The sequence below is a fragment of the Passer domesticus genome, chromosome Z, assembly GCF_036417665.1.
Source record: "Passer domesticus isolate bPasDom1 chromosome Z, bPasDom1.hap1, whole genome shotgun sequence".
NCBI lineage: Eukaryota > Metazoa > Chordata > Aves > Passeriformes > Passeridae > Passer > Passer domesticus.
Window position 1 is genome coordinate 10375337 of NC_087512.1, and position 22554 is coordinate 10397890.

Genomic DNA, 22554 nt, shown 5'->3' on the forward strand with positions numbered 1-22554 from the left:
CAATGGCCCACTGTACAACTGATGTTTCACTGAGCACTTAAGAAGCAGGCTAAGTTTTACACCTCTTCTATGCTTTTATCAAAGAAGGTACCAAATTCCCTTTCTCTGGAAGCCCAGAGGTGGATCTGCTCTTTCCTGCATGACATATTGTTCCTACCAAGGTGTAAGACTCACTCCATACTGGAAAGCCCAAACAAGCCCATTTGCAAAACATGGAGCAGAATCATAGAACACTCTGAGCTGGAAGTTTCCAACTTTTTGAGTTGGAAAGGATCCAACATGGATCCTCGAGCACAATTCCTGGTCCTGCATAGGACACAATCCCAAGAATCACATCATGTGCCTGAGAGTAGTGTCCAAAATAAACAACCCAGCTGGAAAGCATAAATGCCTCACATGAAGGAAAAAGAAGAGGGTCAAAAGCCATCCACATGTGACCCATGTACAAAGTACCTCCAGTGTGTGATGCTGCTGCCACTTCACCCTGAATTCTCAAATCTTGTCACTGTGTTTACACCTTTCCACCCTATTTCCAGGGCTTCCTGCCTTTCCTCCATTCTATTTTAGGATCATCCCTCTAGAACAACTGCTTTCTAAGCATCCAACTCACATCCTTCTCTCTTCCTCCCTGCAAATCTTTTATCTAATTCTGCCCCCAGTTTCAAATCACACCAGGAAGCAGTGACAGCCAGGAATAGATTTAACCGGAGATAAATGGTTTGTACTCAAAAGTGAATGAGAAGTTCAGCACAGACAATATTCTTTACCATAATCCAGAAATTTTGCACAGACAGAGCTGCCAGGGAGGATGCCACAAAAATTTCCATGTGTGATTTTGACAACTCCCTGATGCCACGCTTGCTGGTGGGAGGGCTGCAAGACCATGGGATCTGAATCTGCCCCCAGCCAGCTCTGCTACAGCAGCGCAGGGAAGTGCTAGGGGCAGGTACAGGCTGTTTCTGGGAGGTGAGATCACCCCTTTGGAATAAAACTGCCTATTTTCCCCCCTGCAGAAATTATCACAAATGCCCAAAATGTAAGAGAACAAATACATCTCACTGAAATGCCTTTTATTCCACCAGCAAAGTTTTACAATGGTATCTCAAATGGGGGGAGAAATAAAAAAAAACATAAAACAAAACAAAATAATAATCTCCGCAACATTGTTTTGGCAAATCACATTATTTAGGTTTTAACATTAGTTGTAATTCCCAATGTGCCTCTTTCCACTGAGAAGTGAAGGTTTGGATGTCTGCAAGCAATGAAAATGAGAGCCAGAAAATTTAATCAAGTCTATTTTACAGCAGGAAGCAGTATGCTGGGTTAGAAGAGACTTATTTCCAATGCTATTGCAGGCTCACTTGAGCTCCTGAGAGGAGCCCTATTAACAGAGAGAAGCCAGGCTTCAAATAACCCTGCAACTGCTGGGGGGCAGATAGGGAAGGAACAAATTCACAGCTCTCAGATTTATTTGAGGGGGCCAATTGTAGCAGCAAGGGCTACTTGCCTTCAGAAGACTGCTTGGCTTTGAGCATTTTCCAGGATTCTTCCTAATACTGAAAATGGTAGCTGCTTAAATCAACTGTTTCCTCTTTCCTGTTATTCAGCATCCCCAGATCTAGCAATTTGACCACAAAGCCAGAAACAAAGCCATCTCTCATTTGAGATGAGAAATACAGCTCTTCACTAACAGCAAAATGGAAAACCGAACACTCCATCAGAGCAGGGGGAAAGTTGGAAAGTAGGATCTGACAATACTGCAAGAAACCTTAACAGGTGGGAAAGAGCCTGAACTCATACAAATGCACCCGTACATACATTACTCTTTGTGACTTCAGGACACCTAGGCCCAAGGAAGAAAAGGAGTGAATTTTCCACAAGTGGAGAGACTCTCAACATGCCCGGTGATTCCGTCACCCGACCACAATGCTTACAGACTGCCCAGAGTCAGCCCTCCCTACCAGCCTGTCAGCATCTCCTTTCACTTGCACCCACTCTTGCAAACAATAATTTTGCCTTTTGAGGGCCATTGCCTGCAGGGACAGGAGGTTTATTTAGCTATTTAACTTCACTGTTTTGCTCTCTGTGGTGGGGACTGGCTGCACACACAGTAAATCCTGGGGATGAACTGCTTTCGGCTCTGACTATGGGCTTGCTGAACCGTGCTTCCCCTGCGTGCTGGGACAGGTTTCCAACCATAATAACCCTGCACAAAGCACCATCTCTTGCTCAACAGTTTCCGTCAGTCACACCAAACCCTTTCTCTCTCCCACTGCCTAAACACATCTTTGATATTCCTGCTGTTTGGCCAGAATAAAGGACTCGCCCTCTCTAAAGCAAGCAAACTGTGCTGACACTCATTCAGTTTTACAACTCCCCGTGAGAACAAATATTTCCCAGTGAGCTGCCCAATGATGGGGCTGAGGTTGCTTATGCCCAGGCAAGTGCATTGCTTTGCATTCAGGCACTTCACCGACGGATGCTCAGGATTCCCAGCCGGAAGCAGACCACCAACAAAAGAGCAGCATCTACCAAGCTGCTGAGGCTGTCACTGACCCAGGTGTTACACCTGCTCAGATGACAACTGCCTCCAGAATGAAACCTCCACTGACACTGCACATCCCCAAAATCAGATGCTCAAGTAAATTTTGGGAACTACAGCAGGTCTCTGCAACAAAACAGTCTGCAAGGCAGGAACGGAACTATGCCAGATACACATGTGCCTATCTGCCTGTAGGGAGTTTGCCTCTTTCCATGGATCCTCACATAAACGGGCTTCTAATTACATCCTCACTTTCTGTTTTTACCACAGTGAGTTCGAACGAAGCCAAAAGGAGAAGAATTAAGGAACACACATGGCAGTAGCCATAAACATTTCCCAACTTTCACTTGGTTTTGCAACATGAACAAGACAGACATGCCCTCCTCGGAGGGCCCATGGATTAGAGCTTTCAGATGACTTCAACTTCTCAACAAATGCTTTGCACACAGTGGAGTTTCTGGATTTAATACAGATTTTGCAGGCTGTTGTAACCACACTTCCAGCTACAAAACACACAAGCATCCCTCTGGCAGGCCATGATGCAGACTAAAATCAAAGAAATTGCCTTGAGACACTCCTCACCAACACCCCTGGAAGTGAAGATTATTTTGACAGTCAGGAGGGCGGACAGGACTCTGCTTTCTGCAGCTATTCACATAACTGGCTTTTCCCAGCATCAAATCAATTTTCCCCAGCTGCTTCTGCTGCCAAAACTCATCAGGATTTGCCCCAAGTTGTAGCTTCATTAGATGCTGCCAAATATAACACAGGTGCAATTAAACTTGGAACACAACAGCAGAGTTAAATGCATTTTTTTTAAAATTAAAACATATGGAGATAGCAAGCTCTCACACTTCATCCCATGTCAGGATACCACCCCACAGCTTTTCTGCCCAACTTTTTTTCTGCTTCACACCTCTATCAAACCATGACAACAGAGAGAGTTGTTCATTGATTTGTGCTCCTCATGGACTCAGGAGGAGCTGCCTGCAGCCCTGACCTGGGCTCTGAGCAGGGGCTGATCCAAAAGGTGTCTGCAGGTGCACCAGCCCAGTGACTAAGGACAAAACCTATGACCACAGAAGCAGGTAAGGGCAGGCATTGCTGTGCACCACCCCAGCTGAGCCAAGTGCCTGGCACAAGCACTGGGACACTCTCCTGCCTAAGCGGGGGGGACAGCCCCATAGGAGAGGCCTCACCCAGAACTGCAGACCCCACTGGGGTCAGCAGCTCCCGGCTTGTAGGAAATGCTTGGTGGCATGGTACCAGAGGCATTACAAGCAGAAATACTCCTGGGAGCCCAGTGAAGAGCTGTGCCAGATGGTGAGGAGGTGCAGCAGCAGCCTTGCTCACCTTGCAAAATGCAGAAGGAAGATGGCCAGGGGCATCCCTTCCCCTCCAGCTGCCAGACCCTGGGGCTATGAAGGGTCTGTTTTGCTGTTGGGGCATTGCTGGCCCATGGAAAAGCCAGAGTCATGGGAATTAAGCATACAGCACTCTGCACTGTGGCTGTACTTCCCAATGCATCACGCCATCAACTTGATTATCCAAAGTGACACAAACAGGAATGACTGCCCTCTTTTTTTTTTCCCTTTCTTTCTTTTTCTTTTTTTCTTTTTTTTTTAGATTTTACGATCCACCCAGAAATCTGCAGCTCTGGCATGAGACAGACCAGCACCACGTCATAAGAAATCCCCTGTAAGCCTTTTCATGACTTTCATCTATTATTCACTTACTGCAAATCCTTGCCATTAACAAACTGCACTAAGGGAATCCGAACTTTCAAAGCCACAAATCTCCTAATAACTACGGCCGCTTTATACATGCCTTAGGATTAGCCATGTCATCTGGTTAGAAACTCAAAGCTGCTCTTCATTATTGGATCCAACCTGCCTGCAAACAGGGAACAGACTGGTAATACTGCCCCTGATTTCAATGATGCAGAGGCTGTCATTAAATGACATCCCCCTCCTGGGCAGATCCAGCCCAGTGGCACACTGTGCTACTGTGCCAAAGACCCAGAAACCTCCCTCGAGCACAGTGACACCAACCCTGGCAGACGGCGCAGGAGTAAGCACACTCAGCTTCAACTGGCTCCTGGTATACAAACTGAAGGCAGTTTTACAACTATCTGCTCTGTAAATTAAGAATGCCTTTAGTTGCTTTGAAAAATAAGAGCTTATTTAGTCAATACATCGGCTTCTTCAAAGAGCCTTCAAACTAATTAGCCATACTGAGTTACTATGAAAATACAGAGCTTGCACTCAATACTCTTGATGATAACAGAGCTGGTGCTTTGGTACTGAAGCTATAGAATTAGCACAAACTTCATCAGATGCATTTTCCTATAGGCTCCAAATTATATTTCAAACTGAATATTTTCCTTTCCTGCGGTGGATGTGGGAATTCACTTAATTTATTTGTAAGTTCAAAGCAATAATGATTTTTAGCCCATGTGCAGATCAAGAGTTTGAATATTCAACAGTGACAGCACGAGGGGATGGAAGACAGACACACAAAAGAAGACACAGAAAACAAAAGCTGCAGTAAAAAAAGTAAAGAGGGAGGGTAAAAAATAATAGTTGCTGTACTACAGATGAGCTGTACAGCTGGTCCAGTTCAACTTTCACAGGACAGAGAAGTGGGGATTGCTTAATTTAATGCAAAGGGCACACTAGCCAGAGGCAAACCCTCCCTCATAGATGCAGATAGGCTGTCAAGCAAAACAAAGTTTACAAACCCCCACAAGATATGCAAAGGGCAGAGAAGCAGACTGCAAGACTCACAGATTTTAATTCCAAGAGTTCCTGCCCATCCCTACTTCTTAAAGAGCGGGTTTACTTGGCAGATAAGCCTTTGCTTCTTTAAAAAAAAAAAAAAAAAAAAAAAAAAAAAAAAAAAAAGTGAACAAGGTCAAAGGCAACAGCATCATAGGAAAAGAAATTTCCCTTTTTCCTGACTTCTCTTTGTCTGCTTTACATGCAGGTTTACTTACAGCAGAGACCAGCAGGGATGCATCCAAGAGCTCAGCACCACAGGCACTCCCTACAACCTCAACCCCCTTTCCTCTCCTGCTCCTCCTCCACTCACTGCCCCACCCAAAGCACCCAGCTCTTCCACCAGCTCTTCCAGCTCACTTCCCCTCCCCAAGGGAATCGACACTGCTTGCTCCAAAGGTGTGACAAATCATAATTCTGAATTTCAGGACAGAACTTGGCAGCAACTATGGGGAGGGGAAAAAAAAGCAAGTTCTGACAGGCAGAAGGGGAACTAAAAATTACCATTACAAATCATCACAACAACTTCGTTATTAGTTTGTAACATGTCATATAGCTGATTTCCTTCCCCTCCTCTTCTTACACTTTCACTGACTGTATTGATTGGACTTGTCAGCATGTTCTCACATAAGACTGAATTCAACTAAATGAAATACAACGAACAAGCCAGCAGGTATTGGATGTTTGCTTAAAAAAAAAACATCAAGTAGCAACACGTGCAGACAGCCAGTGTCACCTGAAAGGAGGATGCTCCATAATGTATTTAGTAACTGCTATCTGCACAGAAAAAAACAGAAGCAGACTTTAACCAGCAATTCTCTGCAAGTGTCAGGACAGCAGCAGAGCACAACTACTGAATCTTATTTCACACACCAGATCAGAGTTTAATCTGAGCAGCAGCCACATAAATCCAGAGGGGCTCTATTAAAAACCAGTGCAATGACTCATCCCACAGAGAAAAGCATAAATTCAAACTCTGGGCATCTATATATTTCTTAAGAAAGCCTTTTGTTTAGCAACAAGAATTTCTTTGTTGGACAAGCAGGGGGCTGGATCACATCCTTGTAGCAGAACATTTCTGCTCCTTTAGCAACACAGAAGGGCATTAAGACAGCCCACATGCAAAGCAGAAACTGTACATGTCTATGCCAAGTAACTCTGCCACAGGCACTTCAATACAGTGGTATTTTCAATCCTCCTCGGCCACTGCAACCCTACAGCAGCCCTAAGGCCACCCTCTGTCCTCATCCCCTCCCACATCTAGCAGTAAAACCCTGACAAACCCTCATCCTCCCCAAAAGTCAGCTGGCATTTTGCCACCTGCCCTGCACAACCAGGATTTCCTTCTGGGAGCACAGTAATGGCTCAGAGCCATGACTGCTCCTTCATAGCCTTTTGAAAAGCTTTGCCAAGAAGAGCACACTGTCTTGTTTTAGAGACACATCCCTGTTCATTGGGAAGCACAAGACTCTCCTTCCTGCCAGCCAGGACAGGAGCCCTTAGCCCTGACAGCCAGCACAGCAACTGTCCCAGGGACTTCCAGCTTCCATGTTCTTCTAACTTATACCACCCTTCTGCAGGAGGTTTGGGGTCCACCCCCTCTCTACCAGCCAAATTGAAGCAATTCAGTGTAATACCAGCTTCTTTGAAGACAGAAATACCTAACACCACTTCCCCAAGGCCCTCGTGTTCAATGACAAAGGCGATTTGTGGGTCCCGTTTGTTGGTGTTTACTCAGGTGAGAAGCAACGCATGATCTCCATTGGCTGTGCTCCTGGAAGTCACACACATCAGATAATCTCAGCAAATTGCCACTGAGCACAAGAAGAAACACTTCAGCAACCACATGAACCACATGGTCCCAGAAACAAAAGACCCACATCCATTTTATTCGCCATTGTGCCCCGTTTCCATGACAATGATGGCACCACCCCCATTATGCATAAGGAATGAGGTATTAAAACCAAAACCAGGAAAATACCGAAACCAAAGGATGGGCACCTGTTGATTATCTCCTTTTTCTTTGGTGCTATCTTGATGCCAAGATGCTATTAACAGCTTCATCTGTTATATGCAAAATCTTAAAATTAGGCTGCTTCAGCCTTTACTCTGAAATATTGTGGCAGTTGCTCTCCCATGAACAATTTTTCTTTGTCTGGGATATGTGCTCTCACACTGATCACATACAGAAATACAAACCCACACAAAAATTCTGCAGTGTGCGAGGCAATTAGTTTGGTTACCAGCAGGTCAGGTGCCAGCTCAATGTCTGGGATCTGGATGACTAACACAATACATGTTAAAACTAAAATACTACAGGACATAAAGCTTGGCATTAAATGCAGGACAATTATATAGATATTAATAAAAGTTGCAGGATATTTAAAAATAGAACAAAATGGTTATCCTAACCATTACAGTTATCAAAAGTATTATCAAACTCCAAAAGTTTGATTAAATCTGATGTATTCTACTGGATTTTTCACTTTTCTTGTACATATATGAACCATACATATTCCATGCAGGTAAATAGAAAGCTCTTGACTACCTTAAAAGCACAGAGCCAGTACTAGCCCTGTCTTCTCGTCATGCTGTTTGCAAACTCCTGCTAATTTGACCAAGCAGAATTGCCCTGCTACAGCTGTTACTGCATTTTTCATGTAAGACACTACATGTTCCCAAAACCAGAGCAGGCCTAAGCTGCTGTGACACAGAAAGCAAGAGGGGACAAGGGGCAGTACTGTACTCACAAAGCCCTTCTTGTAGTGGCTATGACTAAAGTCCCTCACTTTGGGCAAGGTTTTGGCAAGGACTCTATGGAAATATGCTGGCTAACAGCAGAAGAAGATGTTGTCAGCTCCCCACATGCCCCTGGAAATCCCAGCTTACCTCCCAGTTTAGAGAGCCCTACTCTCCAATGTTTTTCTCCTCAATCCCCCACAGCATTTGCACTTTTTTCTGCAAGGGAAGAGAGGCACAAGTTCTTCTATCCCTCCCTAACTCTAAATACATCAGTGGATGTCAGGGTTTCAATGCAGCTCCTTGCTCAAGCAAGGAGAACACAAAGCCAAAGCATGAGGCCAACTATTTGATCAATACTCTTTGATTTAATTAGCTTTGGACCAGGCTTGAAGTTGATGCCTTAGAGGAGTTGCCACAGGCAAAATTCAGTTTGCAAGAGGGATCGATTTCATAAAAAAGGATCTAAACCTTGGAGGGACTGAGGACAATTTACCACCTAGAGAGACTTGCCTTCAGCAAAGCAACAGCCATCTGACCTACTTAATGGCTGAACTCCTACAAAGAAAAGAGCTATCACACCAAACTCACTAATATATTTTGTGTCATTTCACTTTCATTTTTCAACTTACTTAATACATTCCACTTATCTTCCTTCTGTACCTTCCTAAGTCAGTGATTTGGATAAGAGGCCAGTGCTGCCCAGCAGCCACCAGGGTGAAACTTCCAGCTCTCTCCAAAATGGGTCACAAAAGCCATTTGCTGCACATAAAAGCCTGTCACTTCCTCCAGTTTATTCAGTTTTATCTGAAAATCAAGATCTTGATGCATATATATGAAACAGAACTGTGAACAGAGCACACCAATATCTACCATATTTTAAGGTCTATTTACACTTGCCAATATACATATATTAATCCTAATGTATTGGATCTGGACCAGAAGCTAAAAGCCAGGACATAAAGCTTGTAGTAGCAGTCTGGATTCACATCCAAACTTGGCAGTTTAAACTCATATATAATCATCATTACTCAAATTCAATGAAGGGAGGGCAGACCTTAAATCCCTATTAAATTTACTGACCTATTGATTTACTCAGTTTATTAATTTCTTTTATACCTTTACAGATACTGTCACAAAGAATTCAAAATGGAGCTTCTTAACCTAAGGAAATGATGACTGCAGCTGAACAATTGCTTTATATTATGACACCTCCAAGATGGGTCAAGCACCCCTGCAGACTCAAGTGCCAGATCCTGCATTTCATCCCCAGATGAGCAGTGAAGCCTGCAGTGGAAACTGAGTGGAAGTCAGGAGCTGGCAAGTGTCTCCCCACCCATCCCATCGTATCCTTTTACACACTATTCAACGTCTGCTAACACATCCTTGGCACCCACATCACAGTTTGCTCACTGCTGGTCAAAAATATGCATGACAGAGAGCAGTTAATGAGTTCAATGTGAAATAAATTAAATCAAATCACGACCTCACAGCATCGAGAGTGCATTAATCTCTAACACCAAAGCTGTGCAAGCATACAGCTGCAAGACCAGAGCTCTACAGGCACTCGCTGTGAATCCCCCACTACAGACACTGAGGGCAAGCCCGTCTTTTGGATGTGTTCCACCCTGCAGCAGCCAGGACCACACACAACCTGCATCCCTGAAATTCAGCTCCATCTTCCGTCCTTGAGAGGAGCACCAGTAGCAGACCTGCAGCTCCTAGCACCCAGGGCTGACCTTTAATCTTCTCACAGGAGGGCAGGCAAGGTGTGAGCACAGCCCTATGAACAGCTCTGGTCTCAAACATGTGCAGAGATGCACAGATGTGACAGAAAAAACATAGGGATATCTGCAGCTCTGCCAGAGTCCTGACTACAAGCCCTCCTTCCAAGGGGAAAATGGGGATCAAGGGGAAAACTCCCAGATCCCTCATGCTGTGTGAAGTGTTGTTGTTACTGGAGTAGCTGCCAGTTTTAGTCAGATCAGTCTTCAGTGTTTGGAAAATGAGAAGCTCTTAAGCACCTCCAGCTCATCTGACCAGGGATAATGTAGGCTTTGGGTCAGCTGGGCTCTGCCTTCACCAAATCCAACAGCAGGAGAGCTCTGCCAGGCAGCCAACAAGGACTGCAGGCATGAGACCCACCATGGCCACTGCTGCCTAAACGTGGCTGTGGTACAGGAGCAGACTAGGAAAGAATGATTCACCTTCCATTTTCAGGGTCACACATCATCTTTACTGCCAAGCAGGTGGTAAGGTCAAACTACATCTAGGGAAAAGGCAATTAAAGGAAAGCAAAAAATGGATACAGACCCTCTCTAGTAACTAAATGAAGGTAATGAAAACAGTAACTGATACATAAAGAGAAAAATGGGGCTACTGGAGGAGGAATGGGGGACCAGTAATCACAGCCAGCCTCTGAAGTCCAGAGAACGTGGGAAAACTTCACTATTTCAAACTTGCCTAGTACATAACAATTGCTTTTGTCTGCATTAAATGCTGCACTGCTTTCACCACCAATGTGACCAGCAGTTACAAAAGGAGAAATCTCAACAATAAGTGCTGAACTATGCCATGTCAAAAGGCCGCTGTCCCACGCCAGCAATATTCAGAGCTAGACCATGTTACCCGCTCACAGCCACTGTCCGCAGGACAGAACAAAAGCTGTGTCACTACCCTGTATGCAGAAGAAGAGACAATAGCTCCCATAAAAAGCTATGCAAAGCTTTTTAGTGATATTTCTGGTCTGGGATCTAATTTGATCCATCTCTTAAAGCTTTAATCAGCTGTGCTGTCAGTTGGCACACCACCATTTTAATATTAACTCTTTTAATTATCTATCTGAGCACTTTTCCCTAACCCCAGGAAGAAGGGCACTAACCCCACACTCTGTCCCGTATCTGTACAACACATGAAGACATTCTGTATGGAAAATCAGCAGAAATTGCCCTCATCTCATGTCTTCAGGCTTTTCTGTATGCCTATTTTTACTCCACAGATCTCTTCAGAGCCTTGCTAGCAGCCAAGAAAGCTGCTTGACCACAGCAGCTGGGCAGGATGAGTCAGGGCACATGAATGTCTTTTAACCCCTCTGCACCTGTGCACTGACAGTATTGGCTGCTCAGCTGAACAGAGCTGGGATTAGTTCTCTTCCATGGAAGAAAACTCACGTGCTCCCAGCAAGGTCAAACCTTCCTAATTCTCAACACCCTTCAGCAAGGTTTAAGAGAAAAAAAAAATTTTAAAAAGAGAGAGAGAATGAGACAGACAAGCCCCAAACACAAGGTACACTCTCCAAACGACTGGCAAAGAAATGCAGCCATCAGAGCACAAAACATGCTGTGACAGCGCAGCACATAATACGATATAAATCGAGCACACACCAGATCCTCAGCCGGCTTTATGCTTTGCAGAGCCCACAACTTTTGAATTCAATAAAATAATAAGCACCCTGACCTTAATGCAGTCATCAACGCTAAATAAAGCCAAGCACAGTTGTGCTCCTTTGATCAGTCTTTTCATAAAGGCAGTATAAATAGTGTTGCTGCTTTTCCATATCCTAAGAGGCTTTTACATTTGGAAAGTGTTACATGGGCACACCAGGAAAATAAGTAGTGTTTTGTTTCTTTTTCCTTTTGGGCTTTTTTTTGTTGTTGTTACTTTTAAAACTGTAGAGAGAAAAGTTAAACAATCAACTCCCAGTGATCCAAACAATGTGTTTACATAAGGGTTTACAAAATGAAAAAGCAAGTTACTCCCCATCCAGATATTTTGTGGTCCTGCCAAGTGTCTCTACAGACTAATGTCCTCTGAGACACAGCCTTGTGCTATAATGTTTCTGGCCAAAGCATTTGAATTTTAAAAGCCAAATACAAAGAGGGAGAACCACAGCCAGCTGTACAGCAGTGATCCCTGGTGTGAAGCAAACTGAGGGTTCAGTTTGCTTGGGTCAATGTTTCTGCTTCCTCACCATCATTAGGAAGCAGAGATGGACCTGACCATTCCTGTTGCCTCATGGATTTTAGCATGAGGCCCACATTAGCTCAAGAAGCATCGTGCACATCCCTGCGGCTGTCAGCCAGGCAGGACTCCCATTCTAACCTGGTCCCTTGGCCATGTTTAGCACAGTGTCTGCAAAGTTTTGGCAACTTCAGCCCCTCCAAAAACATCAACCCTCAGCAATGCCAGTCAGCTTAGGTCCTCGAGCCAAGCTGCTTTCTTTCCAAGTAGTCTTTCCACAGGTTTTCACAATGCCCCAGTAATTCAATTAGCATTGGCAATTAGAAAGGCATTCAACTTCTAGTTTTGCATCCTAAAACCAAATGTGGATATGTGTGTTTTAGCCAAGGGTTACAGCACGGCCTTGCACATGCTGTGCAGTAGTGTGACTCAGCTTTACCTCATTTAACTCATTTCTGCTAATAAGTGAAAAAAAAATTATTTCTATAACAATTAATATTATACCCATTACCCTTCCAGTTGATGCACACATGCTCCAGAAAGAAGTTGTTATCATGAAGGTGGTATTTTAAAATACTACCATGAACAGAAAAGAAATTTAATCACAAAATGGAGATGTTTGACACTTGCCATGACTAAATACATTGGCCCCTACCAAGGAGTGTTGAAGCCTGTGACACTGCTTCATGTTTTGATCCAAGTCAAATACAGGCTACTCAGAGACCCAATAGAGCACAACAGTGAAAAATCTTCAGATGCTGCAATACCACTGATCTTTAGAAAGTTGGGTAAATAATACAAATAATCCTGAGTAAATCACACAAAAAGAGCAAGGAAACAAATCTGAGTTTACACATCTCAGGTACCTGAGTGGCCTGTCTACTGGAGCTAACTTGACAGCACATTAAGGGTCTGAAATGAACATTTGAATCCTTTCCTCACCCAAGGCCTTAAGGCAGCACCAGGGGAATATGGAAAGAACGAAGCTATTTCCTCTCGTTTGTCAAATCTCTCTGGGTTACCATACTCTCCATATTCCATATTCCATCTCCATATTCTCCATCTCATTTTCTCCCTTCTCCACCCCATGCATGAGCTCCCCGTACCCAGCAACCTCCCAGAGGCAGCCTGACCTCTCCTCTATCTGCAAAAAATACCTTCAAGTCTCAACAAGGATAGAAGGAGAGATCTTTTTTACACAAAATGTGTGGGTCCAAAATGCAGTGACAAGAAAGATAACTAGCAAAATATTTGAAGTCATCAGTCACAGACTCAGATTAGAGCAGCTACATTGCTGAGAGTAGCCCTGTAAAATAGCAACTCAGCCACCAGTTTGGATGAGAAAAATTCTCTCAGGAGCAGAATTTTGGAGATGCACAGCCCTGAGAGCTGCCTGTCATGCCTTTTGGGAGCTCACTTCACCCTCTATTTCTGAGGAATAAAGCTTTCAAAATGCAAGTCCCAAGAGGTTTATTTTCCCCTAAGAGTGATTTTTCCATTGTGAGTTCTTTAACAATGGTATTTTTTAACTTTTTTTATTTTTTTACAAAAGCTTTATAATCCTCTTCTTTTTCATCTGAGTGGAAACCACTATATGACAGCTTTAAACTTTTCTTTCTTTAAACCCAGCACTCCCTCCTCAGCTATAATCCTCCTATTGGAAAGATCAGTTTTCAAGTCCTTGCCTCCAGGCAGCCACATCACAGCAGCGATTACAGACCCAAAAATCCAATCAAAACCCCTCATCTTTTAGCTCAATGGCCATGACATTAATTGCATGACAATAACAACAAGAAAATTAAGTGACAATTTGAAGTTATAAACTGCTCCCAACCCACGCCATTCATTTTGGCTCCAGGGTCCTTGAACTCCAAGGATGGTACATCTTAAAGCACCAAAACGGCTTTGACATCAATGTCCCGTTTTTAAACTCTCCCAGGCACACTGGGCTTCTGAGACCTTTTGGACTTTTGATCACCCTCTGGCTCAGCCTGGCTTTTCCTCCTCCTTCCAATTTTATCCCCCAATGGCAAACGTTTAATAACTACAGAGGCACACTCAAGTTCTTACATTTTCTTTGCAGCATGATATGAACAGTGCCTGTATAACTAAAATGGTAGAATTTTAGCTCTAAACTTAGAAGTAAATTTTGCCTCCAATTCTGTGAAATCGAAACCAAATAATTTTTTGTGGGGAATACAAAAGCAAGTTAGCAGCGCCCGAACTAAATTGGTTTTCTTCTCAACAAAAATCAGGGACATTTATTATTTGTATTTCAGGGACAATGCAGTCAACACTATTTTGCTGTGGATTTGCTTTGTTTTGGATGAAAAACACAAACCCCTCCTTTTTTAAAAACTGCAGTGAAGTCAGAGGAATTGCCACCATCCAGAACAAATCAATGACACACCCTGAAATCAGCCAGTTCCGAGAGCAGAGCTTCGGTCAGTCTGCCGCGATCACAGGGGAAAGCTGCAAAGTTCAGCTCAGGATCCCATTAGTCGCAGCTACGCTTCAGGTCTGCTTTTCTCTTGTAGAAAATACAGGGCAGAAGAAAGCCCCTGTGGAGTTCCCTGTCTACTCCCTCCTTCACGGTACATTCCAGGCCCAGAAATTTTCACTTCTATAGCACAAATAATCCCCCATCAGTGCAGTGTCATTTCTAGAAGCACCTGGCACAGTTGTGCTGCACAACTGCAGCGGCACGTACACAGGCAAGGCTCCCCCAGGTGTGTTCTTCCCTGCATCCTTGAGTAAGTAACCAGGCATCAGGGCTTACCATCACTGGAGGTCCACGGTAGCCCCAGGCTGTACACCCAGCCTGCAAAAGCACTGAAATCACATTAGGTGGGAAGCAAAAGTTAATCCCCACCATCCAAACCTTTAAAATTACAGTTTTTCAATGATTTTTTTTTAATTAAGCTACTTATTCACACTGAGGTTTTTCCTCACAGAAAACAGTAATTAAGCAAAGAGGGAAAAGAAAACATTCCTTTGAAAAAAAAGTAAAATTCTGGAAAGGAAGAGCATGACATACCAAGGCAGTTGTTTGAAAGCTCTCTCCCAATACACATAACACAGAAGCCAACTCTTACTTTCACAGTACTGCCCATTTGGAACAACGCCTCAAAAAAATGGGGAATTCTTTTCTTTTCTTATTTTTACTTCTCTCCTTGTTCTAAACTCTTATTTTTTTCCTTTCCTAGACAAGAAGGCTGTCTCACTCTGCACCACTGACCTGACCTCATTCTAACTATATGGCAGACAGCTGCATGCCTTGTTGGATCTCTTCCAGACATCACAACAGACAGCACCAGCACCACTCCCCAAACACACCCCCTCCCCAGCAATTTGTTTTGCTAATTATTAATGTGTCTTCAGAACAGACAGTAATCAATGAGATGTAATAAACACACACAAACCCTGTACATCACAGCCTTTTGTCAAAAAGGCGCCCTGATGACACAAAGAGGAGCTGGGAACATCATGATACAGACATCCTGGACGCACTTGTGTGCAGGCTGAAGTGTCCAAGCTGGCTTTGTACACTCCAACCACAAGCGTATGGACCTGCCCACAGCACCACTTATTCTGCTGCCTCAGGCCACAGCTTAGCAAGAATGTAAATCTAGTCCTGAGTCCTATAAAATAAGCATAAAATTGTTCCAACCACTCTATGCAAAGGGCCAAGTTACTGCAGCTACAGAGCCCAAGTCTTCATTTTCATGTGTCATAAAGCAATCCAAATATTGCACTGGGTTTTCTTGCACATCTCCATTTAAGTAGTCTCTTGCATACATCTTCATGTCTGTCACACAGCAAATTCAAATTTAATTGAAAATTAAACTAGCAAACAACTATTAGAATCTAGTTCCAAAAGCAGTTTCCATGAGAAGAAAAAGTGGAAAAAGGAAACAGTTCAGAAATCCTGAACAAGAACAGCATCCAAGTGGGAAGAGATGTCTGTATTTCTTTATCCATTAAGTGAAGCATTATTTGTAGTGCTTTCAAATTTTGTTTGGTACATCGAAGTCATCAAGCATCATGTACAAAGCCCCACAAGACTTCAAGTTCTTCAGTTCAGCTCCTTGTCACATCATCATCCCCTACACCTACACTTAGAAACTGCAAAGCACCCTTCAGGTAAGATGCAATGGCTGATTTAAAAGCTTTCACCATCAAACAAAGGACATGCAATGAATACAGAAGTGGGGAAGCAATTAGTATTACTGAAGACATGTTGAAACTTCCAGCTTTTTATTTGATTGTCAAATGGGGTCTAGGCAGCTTTAGTCAAAACATCTTTGTGCTCGTACTCTAAATATCAAGTACATGTAACTAAATCTAACACTTAAAAAACCCTCCCTATACTTTGAGCTAAAAGTATAATCACAGTACATCTGGCATTTAAATAAAATAACCATTAGCGCAGGAAACACAGAGCATAAAAGCACCAGGTCAAGAAAAGACAGACGAACAGAGAGAAGCAGCATGGGATTGGATTTAATGCCATGTTTACTAGGGATCTGCTGCATTGAGAAATGTAGAGGACTTACTCTGGCAGGCTGAGCTACAGGATTAAAAATGCTGGCTATGACTAAAAAAGGGAGATTTAATTATCTGACTTAATTGATGAAGGAAGAAAACCAGCTCCAACTTTAAGAAAGCAGCAAACTAAGAGCAGCTAGGACACCTACAGAGCTCTCAAGGCTTGAAGGGCTTTTTGTATTTCCCATTAAAACATGCAGGTATCTATTTGTTAACTAAAGCAATAGAAGGGAGCACTAGGATTTAAAAGGGGAAACATGTTACTCGAGGTGAATTGGATTAAACCATACCAAGACTACAGATTAGCATGAATTAGCTTCTACTGTCAGCAAGTCCTGGCAACACTCCGACCCACCATCAGCAAACAACTCCATAAAATTTCAAGTCACATTCACAATTATTAATCAAATCACATCGGCAGACACAAACCAATCATAGCAAAAACTATCCTCCTCAAAGCAGACATCATGTCCAACCCCCCTGACTCATTAAATGCCCTACAGCAGGTCGTTTGAGGGTTTTGTGCCTTAATAAAGAAAGAACAATATTTTTGTGCCTTCATACTAATTGCCACTTTAGATCTATAGATGAAAACCACTATGGAAGTGATTACTAATAAATCACATCATGATATTCACAGTCCAAAATTCACTTTGCTCATCACTCAGCAGCAAATAAGAGCACTTTCCTCTCAAGTGTAATCCAATTTGTTGTGTCTATTTTCACAGCAGCCACACTTACTTTCACATTCAGGTAGGGTTTCCATGATGTCCTTCTCATCACTGCACACCATTCAAACAATTCCATGCCCTGGGTCCCCTATAGGGACACAACCGACAGACCAAGCTGTTTCAGCTTTCATCAGTTCCTGCACTGGGATGTAATGTGAATATATGTCCCACACAGATGCAGGCTCGCCCACGGCCCCAGAGCCATGAGGAGATAAGAAACAAACAAGTATTTCACCAAGAAACCGGACTCAGCTCTCAGCCCTTATTAGTCCACATGCTAAACTAGATTACCTGAAGCTGGATGCATCCCTCTGCTCCACACAGGTCACTAGCATTAGCCTTGTTGTGAAGAAACCTGTGATGGATTATGGTGACTGCCTGAGGCCACTCAGCAAACCCACAGCAGAGCTGAAAGCAGGAGCAAGATTAGGACAAGCAGAATCAGTGCCACCATGGGGCTGCGCCTGTATGCTTTTGCACTCCCATCCATGTGCCCAGGCCATGCAGCTGCTCCATCAGCAAACCAGGGATATGATGTAGTTTAAAAAAGCAGCCTCCCAGGAATGCAGGAGAGGCCATATTGCTGGAGGTTTCCAGAATATGAGCATGCAGGGTGCTAGATAGAAAAGCTCATGCAGTCTCCTGTTCCCATGAAACGTTTGACCATATGATGTTTCAAGTTCACTTCCAGACTGGGCTGATGTATGAAAAACCAACCCAGGAGTGTAGCACAAAGAGTTTGTTTTCAACAGCACTAGTCCCTTGACCTGTTTGACCATCCACCCATGCCAAGAGTGGCATCAGCACAAGGGCAGGGTGAGAAAGCATGGCCATGATCAAGGGAAAGGGTGGAAAAACACGATATTCCTGTTTCCCTCTGAAAGAGTTCTCAGGAGGCTCCAGGAAGAACACCATGTGCTAATCCATCCCCAAGTTTCTACAGGAAAATAGTAATGTGCTAAGAGGCCTGAACATTGCTTTCACCAAACAACTGCTCTCCCACTTGTTGTGCTGCTTGCAGAGATGAATCACCACCTCCCGACAGCTGTAATTTACCGGGACATCAGCCGGCTCTTTGTGGTAGGCAGGGGAAACTGATGCCTCCCCACTTAATTGCGTGTTTTTCTTCAAACTCAAACCTGGATGACTAGAAGCATCTCACAAAGATTTCCAAACTCAAGAGACAGATTTAGTAACCTGCCTTGCTAAAACACTGCCCAGTTAAGAACAAGGCACCACTGGAGGAGTTCCTTAAATTCAGAAGTCTTGTTTTGCTTCCTTTCCTAACACATTCCAATGACCCGATTCCCAAGAAATAAGATCTTCTTTTTACCAAAGGTCTGAAATTTGGGTTGAGGAAGCATGAGTCAGATCAGATGCAATGAAACATCCACAGCTAATTAATAGGATGCATCTAGCTTTCCTCTCATTAAAAAAAAAAAATCCAACAAAAAAGCAAAATCTACACCATAAAACAGAAAACATTTGGATTAAGGCTTTAACAAGGTCTTTCCATGCAATTGCCCATGAGCAAACGCCCCAGTCCCAGGGACCCAACCCCAACAAAGCCAGGCGTGGCCTCTTCTAACCACTTTTAAACTATTTTTTTATAATTAAAGAGCAGCCACAAGAGCTCATCTGCACACTGTGCCTGTTGTGCATATGCACATGACTGGCTGGCACACCCAGAGATCACCTCACTGATCAGACCTGCAGGGAATTAGGTCTAAGAACATGCAGTTCACAAGTCACTGCAGCATGTCCAGGCATGAGGATCAGCACTGAGCTTCCTGACCCAGCCACGAGGGCAGTGGCATGGAGCACGTGCTGCTGCAAAGACACCCTGGAAAACACAGCCAGAATCCAGGCCATGTGGGTAAATCACTGTGGAGCACGCCCGGTACCAGGGCAGGACAGGGCTCTGTGCTGGCAGAGCACATCAACCCTTCTTGGTGCTTACATTTTAATGTGACTCTCACTCAAACCAAGCAGTTTCCAGGAGAAGGGGAGTAGGGGACACTGTGCCTTATTTCCCAGATTGTAAATGAGATCAAAAGCACTTCCTTGGTTTAATTTCTGCATCTCATTAATCCACCGTGAATAATCGGGTGCTGCGATGTTGAGAGCCATGCAGATGGATATCTGAGCTGCTTATGGAATCGGAACTGAGAGCAAAATCCCATCCCAAAGCTTGGACTAAGTGATTATATGTTTCAAACGTCACTCAAGAAGGTCTACAGCTACTTTTTATACACAAGGTCAGACTAAATGGAAACAACTGCCCTTCAGACCTGACAATCTCTCTTTCTGCATACCCTATAATTTCTATCCCTTTCTCCTTACAATTTTCCTCTGTTTCCACTATTGGTTCAGACAGTAGAAATAATCAGGATATTTAGGACAATTCAGCTTAGATCAGCTAATTCATTGTATCCTCTAGGCTAGAGGAATCACTAAAGACTAGAAAATTCAGAGATGTCATTTGTCAAAGGCACTTCAAGTCAATTTATTGTATAGATACAATGAGCTTATCGGGTGTTTCCCAATGGAGAGGCTATGAGTGGAGATTGATTTTCCCATCACAATACAATGCCATTTAATGTAAGTGTATGAAGTGTCTGTGTCACATCATCACACATTTAGCAAAAGAAATTAAGGACACAAAGGAGAGAGGAGGCATGAATTCTCCAAATGTAGTGCTGTCCAGACAGTAGGAAACACTGAAAATACTGTCTCGTGCATTTGGAGCTGAGCCTTTCTGAATAAATTAGCATTCAGCCAGTGAGGACACATGGAAAGAAACTTTGCAAAGTGCCAAAAACGACTTGTCTGAAAAGAATTCAGTAAATAGATTCCAGTGTCTGACAAGTGTAAGCTGCACGGAGTATTATCAGAGAGCAGTACCTCTCAACCATGTGGACTGATTTGCTAAATGGCAGCTTCTACCAGCTGAAGTCCAGGAAAGATAATCTGAAGGGTCCCAACAAGGCGAGACAGGAATGATCACAATGACAGATGCTGCCCAAGCAGGGTACTCAGAAGTCATTGCATGAACCATATCAATGTGTTATTTATTTTCACAGACTCGTTCCAGATTGTATTTCTGGCACAAGGGGTAAGATCAAGAGCATTTCTCTCAAGAAACTAAGCTAATGAGGATAATTAACGCAACTCCTAAATATATAAACTGTGCAGATAACGAGTCTCATTTGAATTTTGCTTTTCTAGCAAAAAAGCAGATGGATTGATCTGACCTGTTTCATGAGACTTTTGCCTTGCCAAAAAAAGACACTCTCCCTTTAGCTAAAAAGCCATAACCAGGCCAAAAGTCCTCTCCAGCGCTTTGAGGACATTTCAGGCTCCACTTTAGCTTACTCCTTGACTTCTGCTTCTTCTGCCAAGCAGCTGGCAGCTGGGGGAGAAGGGGACCCCTCCATCCTGCTTTCGCTGGCAGCAGCATCCACACTGTGTGCCCAGCCCAGGTCCCACAGAAACACAGGTTTCAACTCTTTGAACAAAGAAGCAACGTAATGGGACTTTGATTCAAAATTCTGGATTAAGGCCAAGTTAGCACTTCAGCTGTGAGGTCTTCAGAGTGCAGGACTTCAAAAGATCAGGAGATACTAGACAACCATGTAATTCAGGGAAAAAATGAATAATGCAGTATTTCATTTTTTTGCATGGATGAGAAAAAGATCCAGGAAAATAATGTAGTACTTATGATCACTAATGCTTTAATTTTAACAAATTTTGCTATAGGCCAGGAACCAAATAAATGCTACATGAATAAGGCTCCTCTCACAGGGCCAATAAAGAATCATGGAATTAATTAGGTTGAAAAAGCCCTCTGAGTCCAACCATTAACCTAGGACTGCCAAGCCCACCACTCAATCATAGCCCTGAGTGCCACATCTGCATTTCTTTCAAACACCTCCAGGATGGTTGACTCCACCACTTCCCTGGGGAGCCTGTGCTTGACAACTCTTTTGGTGAAGAACCTTTTTCCTAATATCCAATCTAAACCTCTTCTGGAACAACTTGTTTCCTTTTGTCCTGTCACTTGTTATTTGAGATAAGAGACCAACCCACCTGGCTACACCCTCTTGTCAGGCAGTTACAGAGAGAGATCAGGTTCCTCCCTGAGGCCTCCCTTTCTCCAGGTTAAACACCCCCAGCTCCCCAGCCACTTCTTGTGAGACTTATGCTCCAGAGCCTTCATCAGCCCCCCTGCCCTTCTTCAGAAATGCAGCGAAATTGTCACAGCACAGATCAAATCCTTTTTATTCACAATGACTCACCTCAACCAGCAACTGTTAAGCAGATCTCAGAGCCCCCCCTCAGGAGATATTCACCCAAATCATGCCTGTCTACACACACACACAATTTTTTTACTCCTTTCTCATGTGTATTTGCTAAGTGGCCCAGCATCTTCACTATTGTCGTGTCTGAAAATTTTGTTCTGGCCATCACCCACCAAGCTCTCCCCAGCCTCCCGTAATGGTCACCAAGCTCACACACACCAATGTGGCCATCCCTGCATGTCACCCACAGCATGCAGGTCTTCCAACGCCCAGAGGAGAAAGCGGAGAGGGGGAGACATGCCTGTGTTACTGCTCATCTCTTCCAGTCAGAGCAACCCATTCCGCTGCAAATATAAATGATTTACAGCACCCACAGGAATATCACATCTGCTCTGAACCCCCTGACCGCCAAGAAAATATCCAAAAGCCTCATCTGCTAACAGATTTTGGCATCTGATGGGAGGCAGCACATAGCATGCTCCCAAAGCCTCCTCTCTCTGTTCTCAGTGCTTTTTAAAAAGGCATCCATACAGTCAAATTAATATGGATTATATTTAAATAGTTATTAAAATGCTTTCAGCGCACGCAGAAAAAATAATCTATCATGTGGAATCCCTCCCATTTAAAAGATATATTAAACAGAACAACATAAACTGCAACTGTCTTTATAATACAAAGAGTAACTCTGTCCAGTTGCTCCAGCAAGGCAAGCAATCCCTGCCAAGGTCACACCTGGCATGCACATGGGTCTGATCTTTACACACGAACCTGCAACTGTATTTACAAAGCAGGTGCATATCCATGCATATCTGGAGCAGCACATGCTGGCAAGAAACAGAAGCCATGCCACACTAAATGCACTGCTTGTACTTAGCAGCTGACATAGTAGATCTTTAAACACTTGGAAGAGGTCGCATCTTTTTCTCAGTTTAATATTCAAATGGATTAAGATGTAA

At 43.6% G+C, this 22554-nt stretch overlaps 1 protein-coding gene across 4 annotated transcripts in view; it reads right to left on the reverse strand.

The window, feature by feature from the left end:
* Window positions 1-22554, reverse strand: part of PDZD2 (PDZ domain containing 2) — a 203143-nt gene that overhangs the window by 77558 nt on the left and 103031 nt on the right. Inside the window, exon 1 of one of the 4 annotated variants that reach the window (XM_064405470.1) lies at window positions 5538-5604. The exons of the other annotated variants lie outside the window; for them this stretch is intronic. Coding sequence (XP_064261540.1) covers window positions 5538-5560 — 23 coding nt within the window. The 5' untranslated portion in view covers window positions 5561-5604. Of the gene's footprint in view, window positions 1-5537; window positions 5605-22554 lie in introns of those variants that run through there. 4 annotated transcript variants of the gene reach the window in all.